This window comes from Nerophis ophidion, linkage group LG12 (assembly GCF_033978795.1).
Source record: "Nerophis ophidion isolate RoL-2023_Sa linkage group LG12, RoL_Noph_v1.0, whole genome shotgun sequence".
NCBI lineage: Eukaryota > Metazoa > Chordata > Actinopteri > Syngnathiformes > Syngnathidae > Nerophis > Nerophis ophidion.
The window spans coordinates 33,620,395-33,641,179 of record NC_084622.1 but is presented as its reverse complement, the minus strand read 5'-3'; the positions used below and the strand labels follow the sequence as shown (position 1 = coordinate 33,641,179).

Genomic DNA, 20,785 nt, shown 5'->3' with positions numbered 1-20,785 from the left:
CGAAGACTTCTATGGATACACAACAAAATGGACTTAGATTTCCCTTGCCCGGACGCGGGTCACCGGGGCCCCCCTCTGGAACCAGGCCCGGAGTTTGGGCACGATGGCGAGCGCCTGGTGGCCGGGCCTGTTCCCATTGGGCCCGGCCGGGCACAGCCCGAAGAGGCAACGTGGGTCATCCCTCCAATGGGCTCAACACTCATAGGAGGGGCCATAGAAGTCGGGTGCATTGTGAGCTGCTCGGAAGCCCAAGGCAGGGAACTTGGCGGTCCAATCCACGGCTACATAAGCTAGCTCTTGGGACGTGGAATGTCACCTCACTGGGGGGAAGGAGCCTGAGATAGGTCGCAAAGTAGAGAAGTTCTGGCTGGATATAGTCGGACTCACCTTGACGCACAGCAAGGGTTCTGGAACCAGTTGTCTCGAAAAGGACTAGACTCTCTTCCACTCTGGCGTTGCCGGCAGTGAGAGGCGACTGGCTGGGGTGGCAATTTTTGTGTCCCCCTGGCTCAAAGCCTGCACGTTGGAGTTCAACCCAGTGGACGAGAGGGTAGCTTCCCTCCGCCTTCGGGTGTGGGGACGGGTCCTGACTGTTGTTTGTGCTTACGCACCAAACAGAAGTTCAGAGTACCCACTCTTTTTGGATACACTCGAGGGAGTACTGGAAAGTGCTCCCCCGAGTGATTCCCTTGTCCTACTGGGGGACTTCAACGCTCATGTTGGCAACGACAGTGAAACCTGGAGAGGCGTGATTGGGAAGAATGGCCACAAGGATCTAAACCCAAGTAGTGTTTTGTTATTGGACTTTGGTGCTCGTCACATATTGTCCATAACAAACACCATGTTCAAACATAAGGGTGTCCATATGTGCACTTGGCACCAGGACACCCTAGGCCGCAGTTCCATAATCGACTTTGTAGTTGTCTCATTGGATTTGCGGCCTCATGTTTTGAAGAGAGGGGCGGCGGTTTCTACCAATCACCACCTGGTGGTGAGTTGGCTGCGATGGTGGGGGAGGATGCCGGACAGACCTGGCAGGCCCAAGCGCATTGTGAGGGTCTGCTGGGAACGTCTGGCAGAGTCTCCTGTCAGATAGAGTTTCAATTTCCACCTCCGGAAGAACTTTGAACATGTCACGAGGGAGGTGCAGGACATTGAGTCCGAGTGGACCATGTTCCGCACCTCTATTGTCGAGGCGGCTTATTGGAGCTGTGGCCGCAAGGTTGTTGGTGCCTATTGTGGCGGTAATCCCAGAACCCGTTGGTGGACACCAGCAGTGAGGAATGCCGTCAAGCTGAAGAAGTAGTCCTATCGAGTTCTTTTGGCACATAGGACTCCGGAGGCAGTGGACGGGTAACGACGGGCCAAGCGGTGTGCAGCTTTAGCGGTCGCAGAGGCAAAAACTCAGACATGGGAGAAGTTTGGGGAAGCCATGGAAAACGACTTCCGGACAGCTTCGAAGCGATTCTGGACAACCTCAGGAAGGGGAAGCAGTGCACTATCAACACCGTGTATGGTGCGGATGGTGTTCTGCTGACCTCAACTGCGGATGTTGTGGATAGGTGGAAGGAATACTTCGAAGACCTCCTCAATCCCACCAACACGTCTTCCTACGAGGAAGTAGTGCCTGGGGACTCTATGGTGGATTCTCCTATTTCTGGGGCTGAGGTTGCTGAGGTAGTTAAAAAGCTCCTCAGTGGCAAGGCCCCAGGGGTGGATGAGATCCGCCCGGAGTTCCTTAAGGTACTGGATGGTGTGGGGCTGTCTTGGTTGACAAGACTCTGCAGCATCGCGTGGACATCGAGGGCGGTACCTCTGGATTGGCAGACCGGGGTGGTGGTTCCTCTCTTTAAGAAGGGGGACCGGAGGGTGTGTTCCAACTATCGTGGGATCACACTCCTCAGCCTTCCCGGTAAGGTTTATTCAGGTGTACTGGAGAGGAGGCTACGTCGGATAGTCGAACCTCGGATTCAAGAGGAACAGTGTGGTTTTCATCCTGGTCGTGGAACTGTGGACCAGCTCTATTCTCTCGGCAGGGTTCTTTAGCGTGCATGGGAGTTTGCCCAACCAGTCTACTTGTGCTTTGTGGACTTGGAGAAGGCATTCGACCGTGTCCCTCGGGAAGTCCTGTGGAGAGTGCTCAGAGAGTATGTGGTATCGGACTGTCTTATTGTGGCGGTCCGCTCCCTGTACGATCAGTGTCAGAGCTTGGTCCGCATTGCCGGCAGTAAGTCGGACACATTTCCAGTGAGGGTTGGACTCCGCCAAGGCTGTCTTTTGTCACCGATTCTGTTCATAACTTTAATGGACAGAATTCCTAGGCGCAGTCAAGACGTTGAGGGGGGTTGGTGGCCGCGGGATTAGGTCTCTGCTTTTTGCAGAAGATGTGGTCCTGATGGCTTCATCTGGCTGGGATCTTCAGCTCTCACTGGATCGGTTCACAGCCGAGTGTGAAGCGACCGGAATGAGAATCAGCACCTCCAAGTCCGAGTCCATGGTTCTCGCCCAGAAAAGGGTGGAATACCATCTCTGGATGGGGAGGAGACCTTGCCCAAGTGGAGGAGTTCAAGTACCTAGGAGTCTTGTTCACGAGTGAGGGAAGAGTGGATCGTGAGATCGACAGGCGGATCTGTGCGGCGTCTTCAGTAATGCGTACGGTGTACCGATCCGTTGTGGTACACCGTCTATTTAGCTCTCTATTTACCGGTCGATCTACGTTCCCATCCTCACTTATGGTCATGAGCTTTGGGTCATGACCGAAATGATAAGATCACGGGTACAAGCGGCCGGGAGAAACTCAAAGTAAAGCCGCTGCTCCTCCACATCGAGAGGAGCCAGATGAGGTGGTTCGGGCCTCTGGTCAGGATGCCACCCGAACGCCTCCTTAGGGAGGTGTTTAGGGCACGTCCAACCGGTAGGAGGCCATGGGAAAGACTCAGGACACGTTGGGAAGACTATGTCTCCCGGCTGGCCTGGGAACGCCTCGGGATCCTCTGGGAAGAGCTAGACGAATTGGCTGGGGAGAGGGAAGTATGGGCTTCCTTGCTTAGGTTGCTGACTCCGTGACCCAACCACGGCTAAGCGGAAGAAGATGGATGGATGGATGGATGGATGGATGGATGATTGATTGATAGATAGTCCTGATAATCTTTTGTTGTTTAAATAAAAAAATAAAAATAATTAAAAATTTAATTTCCAAAAGTTTATTAAACAAATGAAACACATTGCTTTTGTTTTGCTGTACATACTCAGGATGTGACGATATTGATATTTCATACCACATTGATTGTCACCAAAATGATCACCGTTATCTTAATTACGGTTTTGTTTAAAAAGCTCTCATACATACTCAAAACCATTTTTTATAAAAAAAAAAGAAAAAAAAAAGTTAAATACAATAAATAAATACCCACACAATATACTTTCTTAACAGAGTAAATATGTTATATAATAATATTGTTTTGGCTACTGAAGAACCATATTACTTGTATTTTAATGTTTAGAGTTGTTTATCTTTTTCTTTTTTAATTTGTAAAAGTTTTTCTGTTTTTAATGATAAAGAAAGAAACGTGTGTTGGGTGCGTCATGTCTAGTTGTTGTGCCGTCATGCAAATTTCTAAAAGAGCACTGCCTGTAGTTTTTTTTGTGCACAAAAAAAAATCATATTATCCTAGTTGCTCAGACAGTAATGTGTTCATACACATTTAGAGTGGGGAATGTCGTTTTTTAATGGAGAAAGACGTTAATGTGTCTTGTTTTCATGTTAGCACTTAAGTTAATTAGCGCTAGCTTGCTTCTCCGGTAAATGAGCAGTGTCGTGGGTCTGTGAGTTTATCAGTGTTATCAATCACGGTTTTACAATCATTTGGATTTAAAATGTTAATACAGTACAAACTGTGGGAAATTTAACCTCGACTTATCATTATACTGTTTATCGTTACATCCTGAGTACTTTCTTAATTTACCTATTTAACGCGGAAGTTGAAGTGTCCCCAAAGAGAAGACTTTAACGACAAAGTACCTTAATTTTGTACAATTTTTACTTGTATTAATATTGTTTTTAACAAATTTCAGATATGTTTTGAAGTAATATATGAGACAAAAATGATTGTGCTTTAGATATTCTTTTCCAGCAGGCCCATCCTATTAGAGTTTACCTGTTAATTTTAGATAATGCATTCTCAATTCCTGGTCACATATCTTTTAACTGGTCTCATTCATTCAGGTTTTGTTTGGACTGTTGGGTTTGTCGTAGAAGACATTTGGCCTCTCATCCGAGTTGGTTTCATCAGTTCTTGCTCATAGACTCAGATCGGCCAGATCTAGTCTAGCCGCTGGTTCCAAAATCCCAAATATTTATACTCCAACACCAGGAGGGCCTGCCTGGGCAAGGAGTGTTCCGCCCTATCGTAGTGAGAAAAACAACTGTTGAGATGCAAAGGAGCAACCCTGCTGTCAATGCCAATGACAGTCGTTGAATTTCATCTTGTTAGCATTGAGGTACTGTGTGTCAGAATGATCGATGTGGATCTTTTAATTAGGTACAGACGTTAATGATAATGTTTAATGTTGTATGTATGTTGCATTATTGATCACTAAATGATGCATACATATATATATATATATACTGTATATATCCGTTATAATAATTGACTATAGTGTCATATAAGAAATGTGTGTATTTTAGTCAATCAGTGATATCATCAAAGTCTCCCCACTAATTGCTTCCCTATGCTACTGCTGCAGTCAGTGCCTCTCTTTGAGCAAACACAAGGGTACCGCTAAACACATCCGCTTCAGATCAATGACCACACCCATTCCCACAATGCACTGCAGCACACAAAATGTCCACATCCTCCTTGTTTGACTGTGTTGGACTGTATTGCGCTACTAGCAGAGGCAGTGATGTGGTGTGTTATTTTGACAGTGATATTCACAAACAACTGACAGTGACACAATGTGCAGTGAGAGGTCCATCTGGTGTGAGATCTAGCATGAGTGTGTCAGCTGCATTCCTTTAGACGAGTCCTTCTCTTCTCGTAAGTGACTGAGGCGTGCTGACACACATACACACATGCACACGCACGGACACACACACAAGAGTCTATGGTCCTTTTTGACCTCAAAATTGATGCAGAATAAATTAATTTGGACATGAGACAATATACACAGTGTCTCACAAATGTGAATACCCCTCAAATCAACCGTGTTTTTTTATAAAATATTTTAAAGGTAAAACGTGAATATAACTTATTGTAATCATTGTATAGTTTCTACAACAGTATATATTTACTATCCTGTAGAGCACTGTTAATATTCGATACATAATATTGTTATCTGGACCCTGTATCGATACACCAACATTAGGTGTTAATAAAGCTTTGGAGGGTGGGAAACTGTTGGGTCATTTTTGACAAACATAGACATGTGTACACCTGCATGTTCGCAGTGTAGCCAAGTCATGAAATGATTGTCATGTGATTGCTCTTTAACAACTATATAGCGACAAGGGTTGTCAAAATGAACGTAATAATAACAAATTAACAGAAGTTTCCATTAACAACACAATTTGTTTTGATAATTTCTGAAGTGTTAAAGTTCGTCACTGGCGGGTTGCGATTTTTGGGCTTGCTTTTGAACATATGTTTGCTTATTTGGGTTTGATTTTCTGTCCCCGCAATAAATCAAAACATGACTGACTTTTGTACATGATGTTTATTGCGTCCCCAGTCGGCACGCTTCCAAACACAAGCACGCAAGTGACGCATGTGCAGCTACATCCCTGCCCAGACTGGCAAACAAGTGATGAGACAGTGTGAGATATAAGGGAGACAATTTTATAAAATATATCATTTAAAATATACGTGTTTCATTGTGAGAGTAAGAGAGAGCACTAAAGGACTGGATTAGACTTCATGTGGAAAAGTTGTTGCGTCATGGTTTTCATGTTTTTGTTTGCATTTTGTGTTCATATGTTAAAAAACAATCATATTTAATAAATAAACATACATAAATCAAACCAATTGTCCTGTCCCATGTTGGGTGTACATGTTTTATTAAAGATGAAATATGTCTGTTTGATATTAATCACAATACATTCTAAGGAATGTATTGTGATAAGGACGGCGTGGCGCCGTGGGAGAGTAGCCGTGCGCAACCCGAGGGTCCCTGGTTCAATCCCCACCTAGTACCAACATCGTCACGTCCGTTGTTGTGTCCTTGAGCAAGACACTTCACCCTTGCTCCTGATGGGTGCTGGTTAGCGCCTTGCATGGCAGCTCCCTCCATCAGTGTGTGAATTTGTGTGTGAATGGGTAAATGTGGAAGTAGTGTCAAAGAGGGGGGCGCTGGCGCCTATCTCAGCTACAATCGGGCGGAAGCCCGAAAGGGAATAAGCGGTAGAAAATGGATGGATGGGATGGGTGTCAAAGCGCTTTGAGTACCTTGAAGGTAGAAAAGCGCTATACAAGTACAACACATTTATCATTTATTTATTTAAGTTAATGATGGACAAAATGTGATTAAGTGCAATTAAGTGTTTCTATACCTTGACATATCTACAAACCCCATTTCCATATGAGTTGGGAAATTGTGCCAGATGTAAATAGAAACAGAATACAATGAATTGCAAATCCTTTTCAACCCATATTCAATTGAATGCACGACAAAGACAAGATATTTGATGTTCAAACTCATAAACTTTATTTTTTTTGCAAATAATAATTAACTTAGAATTTCATGACTGCAACACGTGCCAAAGTAGTTGGGAAAGGGCATGTTCACCACTGTGTTACATCACCTTTTCTTTTAACAGCACTCAATAAACGTTTGGGAACTGAGGAAACTAATTGTTGAAGCTTTGAAAGTGGAATTCTTTGTCATTTTTGTTTTATGTAGAGCTTCAGTCGTCCAACAGTCCGGGGTCTCCGCTGTCGTATTTTACGCTTCATAATGCGCCACACATTTTCGATGGGAGACAGGTCTGGACTGCAGGCGGGCCAGGAAAGTACCCGCACTCTTTTTTTACGAAGCGACGATGTTGTAACACTTGTCTTGCTGAAATAAGCAGGGGCGTCCATGATAACGTTGCTTTGGATGACAACATATGTTGTTCCAAAACCTGTATGGACCAATCAGCATTAATGGTGCCTTCACAGATGTGTAAATTACCCATGCCTCGGGCACTAATGCACGCCCATACCATCACAGATCCTGGCTTTTGAACTTTGTGCCTATAACAATCCGAATGGTTGTTGTCCTCTTTGTTCCGGAGGACACCACTTCCACAGTTTCCAATATAATTTGAAATCTGGACTCGTCAGACCACAGAACACCTTTCCACTTTGCATCAGTTCATCTTAGGTGAGCTCAGGCACAGCCAAGCCGCCGGCGTTTCAGGCTATTTTTGATAAATGGGTTTGGCTTTACATAGTAGAGTTTTAACTTTCACTTACAGATGTAGCGACCAATTGTAGTTACTGACAGTGGTTTTATGAAGTGTTCCTGAGCCCACGTGGTGATATCCTTTACACACTGACGTCGGTTTTCGATGCAGTACCGCCTGAGAGATCAAAAGTCCGTAATATCATCGCTTACGTGCAGTGATTTCTCCAGATTCTCTGAACTTTTTGATGATTTTACGGACCGTAGATGGTAAAATCCCTAAATTCCTTGTAATAGCTTGTTGAGAAATGTTGTTTTAAAACTGTTCGACAATTTGCTTACAAAGTGGTGACCCTCACCCCATCCTTGTTTGTGAATTACTTAGCATTTCATGGAAGCTGCTTTTATACCCAATCATGGCATCCAACTGTTCCCAATTAGCCTGCACACCTGTGGGATGTTCCATATAAGTGTTTGATGGGCATTCCTAAACTTTATCAGTATTTTTTGCCACCTTTCCCAACTTCTTTGTCACGTATTGTTGGCATCAAATTCTAAAGTTAATGATTATTTGCAACAACAAACAAATGTTTATCAGTTTGAACATCAAATATGTTGTCTTTGTAGCATATTCAACTGAATATGGGTTGAAAATGATTTGCAAATCATTGTATTCCGTGTATATTTACATCAAACACAATTTCCCAACTCATATGGAAACAGGGTTTGTAACTCTGACAAAAGAAATAGACCAAAAAGACACTGGTTCTAAGGAGCATATACTGCATTTACATACCAGCTTTTACTTCACGTCCTAACTTTAATGAGTTCTCCTGCACATTTGCATGGGATTTGCATGTCTGTGAAAGCCGAACAATTGTGCACACAGAGTGTGGACAGACTCACAGTGGTAATAAAAACTACTAGTGAAAGCATTGTACAATTATTTTTCAATGGAAAACATATGAAAATTGTTTTTAGAAAGACAAAATAGGGGAGAAAATGTTATGTAAAACAAAATCATCCACTGCATAGGACACTAGCTGTTAGGAGGAAAGAATATAATAGACCAGATTGAAAAGTGGGCTTCTTTAGTCTTTGGCTATTATTGCTCTTTTGACTTTGGTAAAAAGAGAATGCGGACCTTTGAAACTAAATGGGTGATTTTGTTTTGTAAAATACAATACTTTCCATGCACAGTATTTTATAATGTTTGCTTATTGAACACTCTGATTTATCATGCAAACATTTGAAATGACATGGTGCCATCAGTACTATGTCGGTATCAAGTTCATGTCGCTGGCTGTGAGAGCGTTGCAGTGCGTGTTCGAATAGGGGATGATTAATGTTACAAATACTTGAATCTGTCATTGGAAAGAAAGAAAGAAAAAAAGAAAGACCATGTGTTGTGTGTCATTCTGACTGCTGATCAGTTGCCGCAAGACTTCCTCATAGCATTGCTGCAGCACAACTTTAGCTATAAGTCAGACTCTCACAACACAAAGTAGAAAACCTACGCAAAACATGGAATTTTTAGAGGAAAACAAAGATGCTCATTGATTTTTCAGAGCTCATGGGCGTTGCTGACTGAATGGTTGGCATGAGATTGAATCAAAAACTGTGGAAACACATTCCTCCACATATGTGTTACACAATAATGCTCCCAAAACCATTGTTCACGCTGCAGGCCAATTCCGATTTGTTTGCCCATATGCGACCTGTATTGAAATGTTTCATGTCTGTGTGAGCAGTACCATTCCGAATTTTTCATATCTGTCCCAGATCTCTTTCGTATGTTTATATAAATCGGATATACATGCAATGTGTCCTCGATGTGCTCTTCAAGCAAACATCGAAGCAAAATATCCCCTAAAACTGCAAGGGCCAAAATAATTGTCCTCTTCCTTCTTAATCTTTTACGCATTATAATTCGGTTCAGAAAATGTTAAGTTTGATGGCACAAAATCCTTGAAATTGCCACAATTTTGTCAATAACGAGCCGACTCAAGTGAAAGCCATGTTTACTTCTATAAACACTGCAGTGCGTGCAAAGTCATGACATCATGTCCACATGCGGGTCAGATTGCATTCGTGTAGAAATAGTTTTTTTGTAATGTGAACGGCCACTGAAAAGATCGGATTTGACAAAAAAAATTTAATTGGACATCTGACCCTGCAGTGTGAACGTCGCCGAAAAGACTGCTGCTGTGACTGGACAGTAGCTAATAAAGTATTTAATGTTGTCTAATAATATAAACAATTAAGAGAAATAACCTCAATAACTGATCTCCTGTCAGTTAGACAGACATCACAATTTTATAGGAAGATTTTCAAAATGTTTCACCATTTATGATGAATATAATTTTTTAAACATTTGTTTGTTGAGTTGTTTCCATATGCACTCTTTTACTGCAAAGCCACGCTGTTGTAATACGTGCAGAATGTGGCTCGGAATTGTCTTACTGAGATAAGCAGGGGCGTCCATGAAAAAGACGTTGCTTGGATGGCAATATATGTTGCTCCAAAACCTGTATGTACCTTTCGACATAATGGTGACTTCACAGATGTATAAGTTAGCCATGCCTTGAGCACTAATACACCCCCATACAATCACAGATGATGGCTTTTGAACTGTGCGCCTATAACAGTCTCGATGGTTCTTTTCCTCTTTGTTCCGAAGGCCACAACATCCACAGTTTTCTAAAAACAATTTGAAATGTGGACTCGTCAGACCACAGAACACTTTTCCACTTTGCATCAGTCCATCTTCGATGAGCTCGGGCCCAGCAAACCCAGCAGAGTTTCTGGGTATTGCTGATAGATGGTTTTCGCTTTGCATAATAGTTTTAACTTGCACTTACAGATGTAACAATGAACTGTAGTTACTGGCAGTGGTTTTCTGATGTGTTCCTGAGCCCATGTGGTGATATCCTTTTCACACTGATGTCGGTTTTTGAGGGATCGAAGGTCACAGGCTTGACCCTTATGTACAGTGATTTCTCCAGATTATCTGAACCTTTTGATGATATTACGGACCTTAGAGGGTCAAATCCCTAGACTCCTTGCAATAGCTTGTTGAGAAATGTTGTTCTTAAACTGTTTGACAATTTGCTCACACATTTGTTCACAAAGGGGTGACCCTCACCCCATCCTTGTTTGTGAATGAATGAGCATTTCATGAAAGCTGCTTTTATACCCAATCATAGCACCCACCTGTTCCCAATTAGCCTGTTCACCTGTGGGATGTTCCAAATAAGTGTTTGATGAGTATTCCTCAACTTTCTCAGTCTTTTTTGCCAGGTGTGCCAGCTTTTTAGAAAAGTGTTGCAGCATCAAATTCTGAATTAGCTAATATTTGCAAAAAAAATTAATTTCTCAGTTTGAACATTAAGTTACACAACGTGCCAACTTTACTGGTTTTGGGTTTTGTAAGTGCTACCAAGTATTTTTTTGGACTTTCTAAGAGAAGATGACAGAGGGGCTAGCCCAAGTAGTCAGCTTAGAGGATTCAGTTTAATCTTCAATTACCAAAGAAAAAGTATTAACATTTTTACCGATCACATAATACCAATATTCCGTCATACAGCATAGCGAGCCGGACCTTGGTATTGAAGAAGACAGTTTCTAAGGTCAGAAGTGACTTTTTTAATGTTGGACAAGAAGTCCTGTTTCACAATCTGTGTTCTAGTTCACTCCAAAGATGTTTGATAGGGTTGAGTACTTGTGTTCAGGACTTTCAGATTCACAGACAATAAACCCACCCAAGCATGAGTTATCCCTTCATGGATTTTACTTTGTACACTGGAGGCACAGTTATGCTGGAACAGAAAAGAGACTGTTCCTTCCAAGTTGCATTAAATCGGATGCACAGAATCGTCCAAAAAGTCTTAGTAAGATGAATAATTCTAGTTTATTTGGAGGTTTTTTTTTGTGTGGTAGGGCTGGAAAACAACATTTGTAACTTTGGACCTGTTCGCCTAACACTTACCAGGAATAGAAGATTATCTGTACAGTTAATATTATTTTCATTATTCTGTGTGTGAAAAGAAAGTGCAAACTTGATAGCGCACACAGAGCTGATGTAAGGTTTTACGCAGAGGATTGGGTCTCTCAAATGAGCAAAATGGAATCCATTTAGCGCAGTGTTTCTTAACCATAGGACTCATTCTTGGGGAGCAAAAGTATCTGTTTCTCAGCTGTATACTCAGTTGTAATACACTTTATCACCAGTAATAACATCTATCCATCCATATGTTTATACCGCTTTTCCCTTTCGAGGTTGCTGGGGGCTGCTCTTGGGCGGAAGGCAGGTACACCCTGAACAAGTTGCCAACACAGATAGACCTACCACATTCACAGTCACATTCACACACTAAGGACAATTTTGTGTTGCCAATCACCGGTGCATGTGCATGTTTTTGGAGATGGGAGGAAGCCTGAGTACCTACAGAGAACCCACAAAGTCACGGGGAGAACATGCAAACTCCATACAGAAAGATTCCAATCCTGGGAATCGAACCCAGGACCATGACAATCTCAAACAAACAGAAGAAGTCTTGAGATAAAGTCATAGAGAAGGTTCTTGGGCGCAAAAATTATGACTAAAGTGGTGACGCTGTATTTTCATTTGCACTTAAAATTTATTGACAGTCTAGTTAAGAAATTTGTTAAATTTGAATTTTTTTTAGCACAACATAAATGTTATTTATGAGCCTCTATTTATGCAGTTTATTTGGTTGGTATTTATTTTTAGAATTAGCCTGACTTAAACCTAAGGTTTATGGATTACATGGATAATAATCTTTGTGATTAACATATGGTTTCGTATATATCTATTGAATACGATTAAATTAAGAGTAAGATTACTAATTCAGTGCTACTATTTGATTGCGCCCAGTCCCCTCTGTATTGGAAAAGTTGGGCCCCAAGGACAAAGAGGTTAAGAACACCTGTTTTAGCGGCTCTTTCTCCTTGTAAATGCACAATATAGGCTGATTATTAGAATGCCCACAATACTGAGAGGAGGAGATGCAAATATAATCATTTAGAATACACTGTGTTTTTTGCGTATTTTTTTTATTATCGGAGATTGAATATGTATGATACTGTTTACTTGGATGTTGTTGGTCTGGACGGCAGAAAGCAGAAACAGCAGGCGAAGTGCAGGTAAAAAACTTTTTATGAGGGAAAACACAACAAAAAATCTTAAGTAGGGAAGTGCATAAAAAGCAGGCCGTCACAGAAATCATAGGGAAAGCTATGCAGCACGTTGAAATACGAAACAAAAATGATTTAACCCTGAATGGCAATCAGCCAAGCTCAAACTTGGTAAAATGTATTTCGAGATTATAATTCATGCATCTCCCACTTGGTAGTAGACAAATGTGGTCATGGACTGGGAGGCTGGTGGACTTTGATATCCCCGGAGATGGTGAAAAAGACGCTAGTTGCGGCAACTATTTTTTAAGCCTTCGTGAGGACGGCTATTGATTCTCTAAACGCCATTATGTGATCGTCCCTTCAGTCAGCGTCCCAGCAAGAGTGTAAATACTACAGTAAGGGTTTGTTTTATTATGGTTAGTTTGTATCTTTAGCACCTAGCAATGCTGCTGGTGCTATAGTGTTTCAATATAGCTACATCCATTTAGCACTCGGCTTCTAAAACTTACTGCTCATCCCCCTTGCGTTCAGGCTCAAAAATATAAGGTTTTTGATCGTGATTTTCCCCACACTTATCGTTGTTGGCTCACAAAGAGTGCTTGATTAGCACTGTTGATGGAGAAAGGACTGGTAGTTCCTAACTCTACGTCACTGATCACGTGACTGGCTTGCTCAGTAACTCAAAATGGCTCACGAATCTCTGAGATTGATTCTATTTTGATCGTATCTATTTACTAGCATCCATCCATCCATCCATTTCCTACCGCTTATTCCCTTTTGGGGTCGCGGGGGGCACTGGCGCCTATCTGCAAACTTTGTAAATCCTTTGGTGTCATAAATCAGATATATGATAATAGCTTTATTGGAGGGGTAAATTGTGTTTCCATTATACAGGTATTTCAACGTTGATTAAGACTTGTTGGCAAAGATGACGAGCAGAAAAGGAGAAGGGGAGCCGAACTCATACTTTGTTACTAGTTATTTTTTTAATTGTTACATTTTTTACCTTCTTTATCCAAGTTCTGAAACTTGCATTTTTCTTTGGCCCTATGGTTGCTTTTTTGCAGTCATTCTCTAAAAGTGTGTCAACTCTACTTCCTCACGGTTTTTCCACTTCCTCTGTACTTCCCTGCCTCGTCTCAGCCAATGTGGGTCGCTATTTGACACACCTGCCTCCGTTTGGTGATATGGGCACACACTTGTTGTCTGTCACCATTGGATGCTTTATATACCAGTGCCACGTCTCAGACTGGGCAAGTTCACCGTTTAGTGTGTTGCTGTGTTGCATTTGGGTGCTTTATATACCAGTGCCACGTCTCAGACTGGGCAAGTTCACCGTTTAGTGTGTTGCTGTGTTGCATTTGCTGTTGCTATTTGCATTTTTCATTTTGCTGTTGCTGCTAAGATAATTAAAGTAGCATTTTCAACTGCACATCATGTCCTGTCTATGCATCCTGGGGTCATGCCTACTGCCGACATGCTTGTCTGTGACACAAACGGACTAGTGTGTTACGTCCAATGTTTGGTTGTATGATTATTGAGACAGTGTTTGAAAACCGGAGTGACATTTTGTCGAAAACCAAATCATACGAAAACTGGAGCACACGAAAACCAAGGTACCGCTGTCTTTTGGACCTTTAAATACCGAATTTAGTACAATCTGGCCTGTATCCTCTACCTAGGTGTTTTTTAACGCTGATGGACAAGCCAAGATGAACAAGATAAGCTATGTACATTTCAGGGATTAGGTTCTTCTTTTGACAATTTAAAGGAGTCCAAATATAATTTTTTTCCTACATTTAAAATACTTCCTTGTGGTCTACACATAACATGTAATGGTGGTGTTTTGGTCTAAATTATGCATAGATTTTGTTTTACAGACAATCTTCAAGTTGCTTTCTAATTGTCTCTTCAGAATGTGTGGGCGGTCTTATTTACTTGCTGAAGCCCTCCTACAGGCCAAACCTCCTTAGACTGCATCTTCTCCCCAGCAGCCATGTTGTAGTTTTTAACTCTTTCATTTTGAGTCTACTGACAGATATAAATTCAAACTATCCACTACTTTGTATGAGAAATGGTAACAGCGGAGGATACATGTGCATGTACGAGCCAGTGTGTCCCACAGGAGGGTAGAAAAAATAAGGAACTTATTGACTACAACTGAATTGAAATGGCGCACTCACGCAAATCTCTTTTTGTAGACCTCAACCATATATCAAGATATCCGCTGATGTAACTATGGCAAAATACGTCAGTAAAGTCTCAAATTCCAAGCGGCTTGTTTGGAGCAAGTTTGAAAAAAGGCAGGATTGTTTTATAACTATCTCCGCCTTGCCTCAAATTCTCGGGAATTATGGGGATCCCAAATACATATACCGACAGGTCAGAAAAGAAAGTACCACTGATAGTCACACACACGCTTGGTGTGGGGAAATTACTCCCTGCGTAAGACCCATCCCCTTGTTCCATCCTCTGGGAGGTGAGGGGAGCAGTGAGCAGCAGTAGTGGCTGCGCTCAGGAATCATTTTGGTGATTTAACCCCGATTCCAACCCTTAATTATTCCAACTCTTTTGGTATGACTCGGCCTGGGTTTGAACTCATGACCTACCGATCTCAGGGCAGACACCCTAACCACAAGGCCACTGAGCAGGTTTTACGTAATTGGACCCATTTAACAATTTGTTGTGGTGCAGTAAATGTTAATGCATTTATATTCCTATGTTTCTGTTTAACAAATGGAGGATAGCTACTTTTTGAAGAAAGGAAGAAGTAGTGGCAAGGAGATAGTCACATTTCACTTAAATTGTTTTTTATTTCAAAGGTTTTGGTAACAAAAGATTTTGCTTGTGTTCCATCAATGTACAAAAAGTGAGGATTATGTTCACAGTCTCATGTAGGATCAGCTTTCTGTCTTGACGTTGCACTGCTGTGGTTTGTTCTGTGGAGCAAACTTTGTCACGTTGGACAGAACTTTACCCATGCTTTGCCCTCTTAGCATTCCCGCTCTCCCTCGTTCCCGTCTATCTCCCTCCAAATATGCATTATTTCCAGGCTTGATGGGTTAGATCCGCACCGAAAGTATTAAGGTTGACACCCCTGAGATACACTAACATTGTAGCAACGCAACCTGGCCTCACCATGTAGAACAATTCAGTTTTTGAGGACGAAGCGAAGTGTGTGTGCGTGCGTGCATGTGGGTGCGTGTGTGTGTTTTAGCAAATGGATGTGGGGGTTGACATGGTTCTCAGAGGAAGTCTGTGGTTGGACCGTTTCTGCATATTTTCCCCTCATACATACACACACTCTACACACACATGCATGTATTTTCCCTGTCAAGCAAAATTAAGTTTTCTATTTAAAGTATCATGCTGCCCCAAAGATGTGGACGCCATGTCTCTCTCTCTCACGCTAATTGCCTTCCTCCCTCCCTGTCTTATGTGCACACACGCACACAAACACACATATGCACTGGAATAAACACAAAACCCCACAGCCTCTCGGGGTGCGGTCCCTCTACATCTTCTGTGCAGTGTGAGTAGCTGTGGTAAAAAGAGGTCCCTGTTTAGGGTCCTCCAAAAATAACCTGGAGCTGCCTTAAGTTTTCAAGAGAAACAGCATGTACAGTATGAGTTTGGTTTTGTTTATTCATTCCTAAACTCTGGTTTACCTTGATAAAGACCAAAAAAAAAAGGTTAGTGTTTATTTTCTTTCTTACATCTCCTGTTTAGAGATGTAAGAAATGACAATGATTCAAAACATGCAAATACACACAATTTGTGTCTATAGATACTTAGACACTTTTATCATTAGTAGATTGCACAGTTCAGTACATATTCCGTACAATTGACCTCTAAATGGTAACACCCGAATAAGTTTTTCAACTTGTTTAAGTCGGGGTCCACGTTAATCAATTCATGGTACAAATATATACTATCAACATAATACAGTCATCACATAAGTTAATCATCATAGTATGTACATTGAATTATTTACATTATTTACAATCCGTGGGGTGGGATGAGGAGCTTTGTTTGATATCAGTACTTCAGTCATCAGCAATTGCATCAACAGAGAAATGTGGACATTGAAACAGTGTAGGTCTTATTTAGTAGGATATGTACAGCCAGCAGAGAACATAGTGAGTTCAGATAGCATAAGAACAAATATATACATTAGAAGTACATTTGAGTTGTTTATAATCTGGGGAGATGGGATGTGAATGGAGGAGGGTATTAGTAAAGTGTTGAAGTTGCCTGGAGGTGTTGTTTTAGAGCGGTTTTGAAGGAGGTTAGAGATGCACTTACTTTTACACCTGTTGGGAGTGCATTCCACATTGATGTGGCATAGAAAGCAAATGAGTTAAGACCTTTGTTAGATCGGAATCTGGGTTTAACGTGGTTTGTGGAGCTCCCCCTGGTGTTGTGGTTATGGCGGTCATTTACGTTAAGGAAGTAGTTTGACATGTACTTCAGTATCAAGGAGGTGTAGCGGATTTTATAGACTAGGCTCAGTGCAAGTTGTTTTACTCTGTCCTCCACCCTGAGCCAGCCCACTTTGGAGAAGTGGGTTGGATTGAGGTGTGATCTGGGGTGGGGGTCTAAAAGTAACCGGATTAGCTTATTCTGGGATGTTTGGAGTCTAGATTTCAGGGTTTTAGAGGTGCTGGGGTACCAGGAGGTGCAAGCGTAATCGAAGAAGGGTTGAATGAGAGTTCCCGCTAGAATCTTCAAGGTGCTTTTGTTGACCAGAGAGGAGATTCTGTAGAGGAATCTCGTTCTTTGGTTGACCTTTTTGATCACCTTGGTTGCCATTTTATCACAGGAAAGATTAGCCTCTAGAATGGAACCTAGTTAGGTGATCTCATCCTTCCTGGTGATAACAATGTCACCCACTTTTATAGTGAAGTCACTGACCTTTTTAAGTTTGATATGGGACCAAAATAGGATGGATTCCGTTTTACCTAAGTGTATGGATAGCTGGTTGTCAGCGAGCCAGGTGCAAATATTGAGGAGTTCAGCACTGATGATTTGTTCCACCTGTGACTTGTCCTTGCCGGATACCAGCAAGGCCGAGTCATCCGCAAACAGGAACAATTCACAGTGGCATGCTGATGGCATGTCATTTACGTATATTAGGAACAGTAAAGGTCCTAGTATACTCCCTTGGGGGACTCCACAGCTTACTGAGAGGGGAGGGGACATGGTGCCGTTCACCTCTACCACCTGTTTCCTCCCCTCCAAGTAAGATCGCATCCAGCTCGATGAGGTTCGTCGAATCCGATTGCTCGGAGCTTATCCAACAGTATAGCGTGGTTAACGGTGTCAAAGGCCTTCTGAATGTCCAGCATGACCATGCCGCAGTATTTGCCCGCGTCCACCTCATGTTTGATGTGGTCGGTCAGGTAGAGAAGGCATGTGTCAGTGGAGTGGTTAGTTCTGAAGCCGGATTGGAATTTGTACATTAGTTTATTAGTAGCAAGGTATCTATCAACCTGTTCATAAACTATTTTCTCCATTACGTTCGAAATGGAACTGAGAATAGAAACAGGTCGGTAGTTACCAGGTCCTAATTTGCTTCCTTTTTTAGAAAGGGGGGTTACTTTTGATATCTTGAAATCCTTGGGTACTTGGCCTTGTTTGATTGAGAGGTTTATTATATGAGTGATTATTGGGGCAAAGGTGGTGGCAGAGTCCATGAGGAATCTGGAGGGGATATTGTCAAGGCCGGTGGCCTTGTTTGGGTGGAGCGCTCTCAATTTATTAAGCACCTCGTTAGCTGAGACCATTTCTAATTTGAAATTGTTGTTGACTACTCCTAGCTTTCTGTAGAAGGCTTTAATGTGTTCTACACCAAAGTGACCTGTCTACTTCAGTTCATAGATAATATTACGTGTATTTAGCTACTGAACATCCATCCATCCATTTTCTGCCGTTTATTCCCTTTGGGGTCGCGGGGGGCGCGGGTGCCTGTCTCAGCTACAATCGGGCAAAAGGTGGGGTACACCCTGGACAAGTCGCCACCTCATCGCAGATCTACTGAACATTCCACTCATAATTTTGTGTCAAGATGTTGAGAAAAAAGTCAGACAAATATCTCTCTCTCAATGTGTGGAAATATAGGGGCAATGTTTGAGTGTTATGTTTTGAATTTTTGGCACTTTCCTCAACTGTATAACAATGGAAGTAAATGTACTGCCATACAGCCAAAATACATTCCCAATTTCAAGGTGTTTGATTGAAAACTAACAACTTCTACACAGTTCTTCTTTTGCATTGAAACTTTGCCAAGAATCTGATGAGTCTTTTTGTCCTGCTTAAAGCAAGAATTTTGGCAGCGCATGCGTGTCTGGGCTGGCGGACTTGCCAGTTTGTTGTTGTGTTGGTTATTTATCAGATGTCGGCCAGGGCCGGCCCTGGTGCTCTGCCGCGCCGTTCTTTACGCCCAATGTAGTGCCGCTGTCTGGAAGCGGGCTTGTCCCTGGGTCTCTGGTGGAAAAAAGGTTGGGGAACCCTGCATTAAACCATGTCCAATTGTGTTTACAATGGGTTGTGCTTGTGGAGCGGAGGCGGTCTTCCCGTCCGGTTGCTGGGAGTCTCTGGGCCCCACAGGGCGGGGCGTCCCGTTTTTTTGCTTGTTTGGGTTATGGTTTCTCGCTGGCTTGGGGGCGGGCTGTCCCCTGCTTCTCCCGTGCCTTGTCCTCAGCTGTGCGCGTCTGTCTATATTTGCTTTAGTTATCAATACATATATGTATCAATACATTCGAAACAATTGTATTGTTGATTATAGAGGTATTTATTGTTAATATTCCTTATCAATAGTGCTAGTTCTGGTATTTTGAATGCTCTATTTGTAGTGTAATAATGTTCATTGTCATGTCTGTCATTAATATTTACTTCACTAACTGCTTCTTTGTTATGACTTTTCGTATCTTATTTTTACATATTGTATTTGCTGATGTTCTGTTGTTGTTGTCTCTTTGTTTAATCCCACTGTTTTCCCTGCAATTTCCCCCGTCTTCCTTTTTTCTCTCTCTCTATCCCCTCCTGATGTGGTCAAGCTGCACTAAACAATGTAAACCCATTTATTAAAGTCTAATACAATTAAGGCAACAAGAGAGGTACCTCACACTTCTCTTTTGTAAAGTACCGTATTTTTCAGATTATAAATCCCAGTTTTTTTCATAGTTTGGCCGGGGGTGCGACATATACTCCGGAGCGATTTATGTGTGAAATTATTAACACATTACCGTAAAATATTAAATAATATTATTTATCTCATTCGCGGAAGAGACAAAGTAAATGTCAGCAATCGTCACACACACGTCAGCAATCGTCACACACACGTCAACCAACAAGAATTCGGTGGGAGAGTCATGGCAGAAGTGCATTGTGGGTCATGGGATGCTAACTGCTATATTCTATATGCTACTGCCGTAGCTATTAAAATGGATAATTTCAACGTTGGCGGTAACTTATAAAAACTGACAAGGGATTTATCGATTAGGAGTGACAGATTGTTTGGTAAACGTATAGCATGTTCTATATGTTATAGTTATTTGAATGACTCTTACCATAATGTTACGTTAACATACCAGGCACGTTCTCCATAGGTTATTTATGCGTCATATAACGTACACTTATTCAGCCTGTTGTTCACTATCCTTTATTTATTTCAAATTGCCTTTCAAATGTCTATTCTTGGCGTTGGATTTTATCAAATAAATTTCTCCCAAAAATGCGACGTATATATGTTTTTTTCCTTCTTCATTATGCATTTTCGGCCGGTGCGACGTATACTCCGGAGCGATTTATAATCCGAAAAATACGGTAAATCTGTACAGCAAATATGGGCATCTACATCAAATATTTGATTTGCCTAAGTGGCTGGACAGGACACAAAAAAAGCAAGAATTAGAACACAGTGAATTAATGTTGCTTGTTCAGTTTAGTACTAATCCATGACAAAATGACAGCAGGCACTCAGTTGCATTGAAAACACTTTTTAAAACTTTATCTCCGCAGTCAACTTTAACATTTTGTTTTCTACGAACTGATCAAACCCCTTTGCTATGCTTGATGCTGAATGAAGAACACAAACTTTCTGTGTTTTTGCAGGTCCATTTAAAGGCTCCAATGATCTTGAATGGGGTGTGTGTGATTTGGAGAGGATGGATTGACCTACAGAGGCTGGATGGGATGGGATTACTGGAATATGACGATGAGAGGGCACAGGTAACACAAC

General features: G+C 41.9%; 1 protein-coding gene across 8 annotated transcripts in view; it reads left to right on the top strand.

The window, feature by feature from the left end:
- cbfb (core-binding factor subunit beta) overlaps positions 1 to 20,785 on the top strand; it is a 47,905-nt gene that overhangs the window by 10,698 nt on the left and 16,422 nt on the right. For 4 of the 8 annotated variants that reach the window (XM_061917426.1, XM_061917428.1, XM_061917429.1 and 1 more), the window contains exon 4: positions 20,659 to 20,775. The exons of the other annotated variants lie outside the window; for them this stretch is intronic. In XM_061917426.1, coding sequence (XP_061773410.1) covers positions 20,659 to 20,775 — 117 coding nt within the window. The remainder of the gene's footprint in view (positions 1 to 20,658; positions 20,776 to 20,785) is intronic. 8 annotated transcript variants of the gene reach the window in all.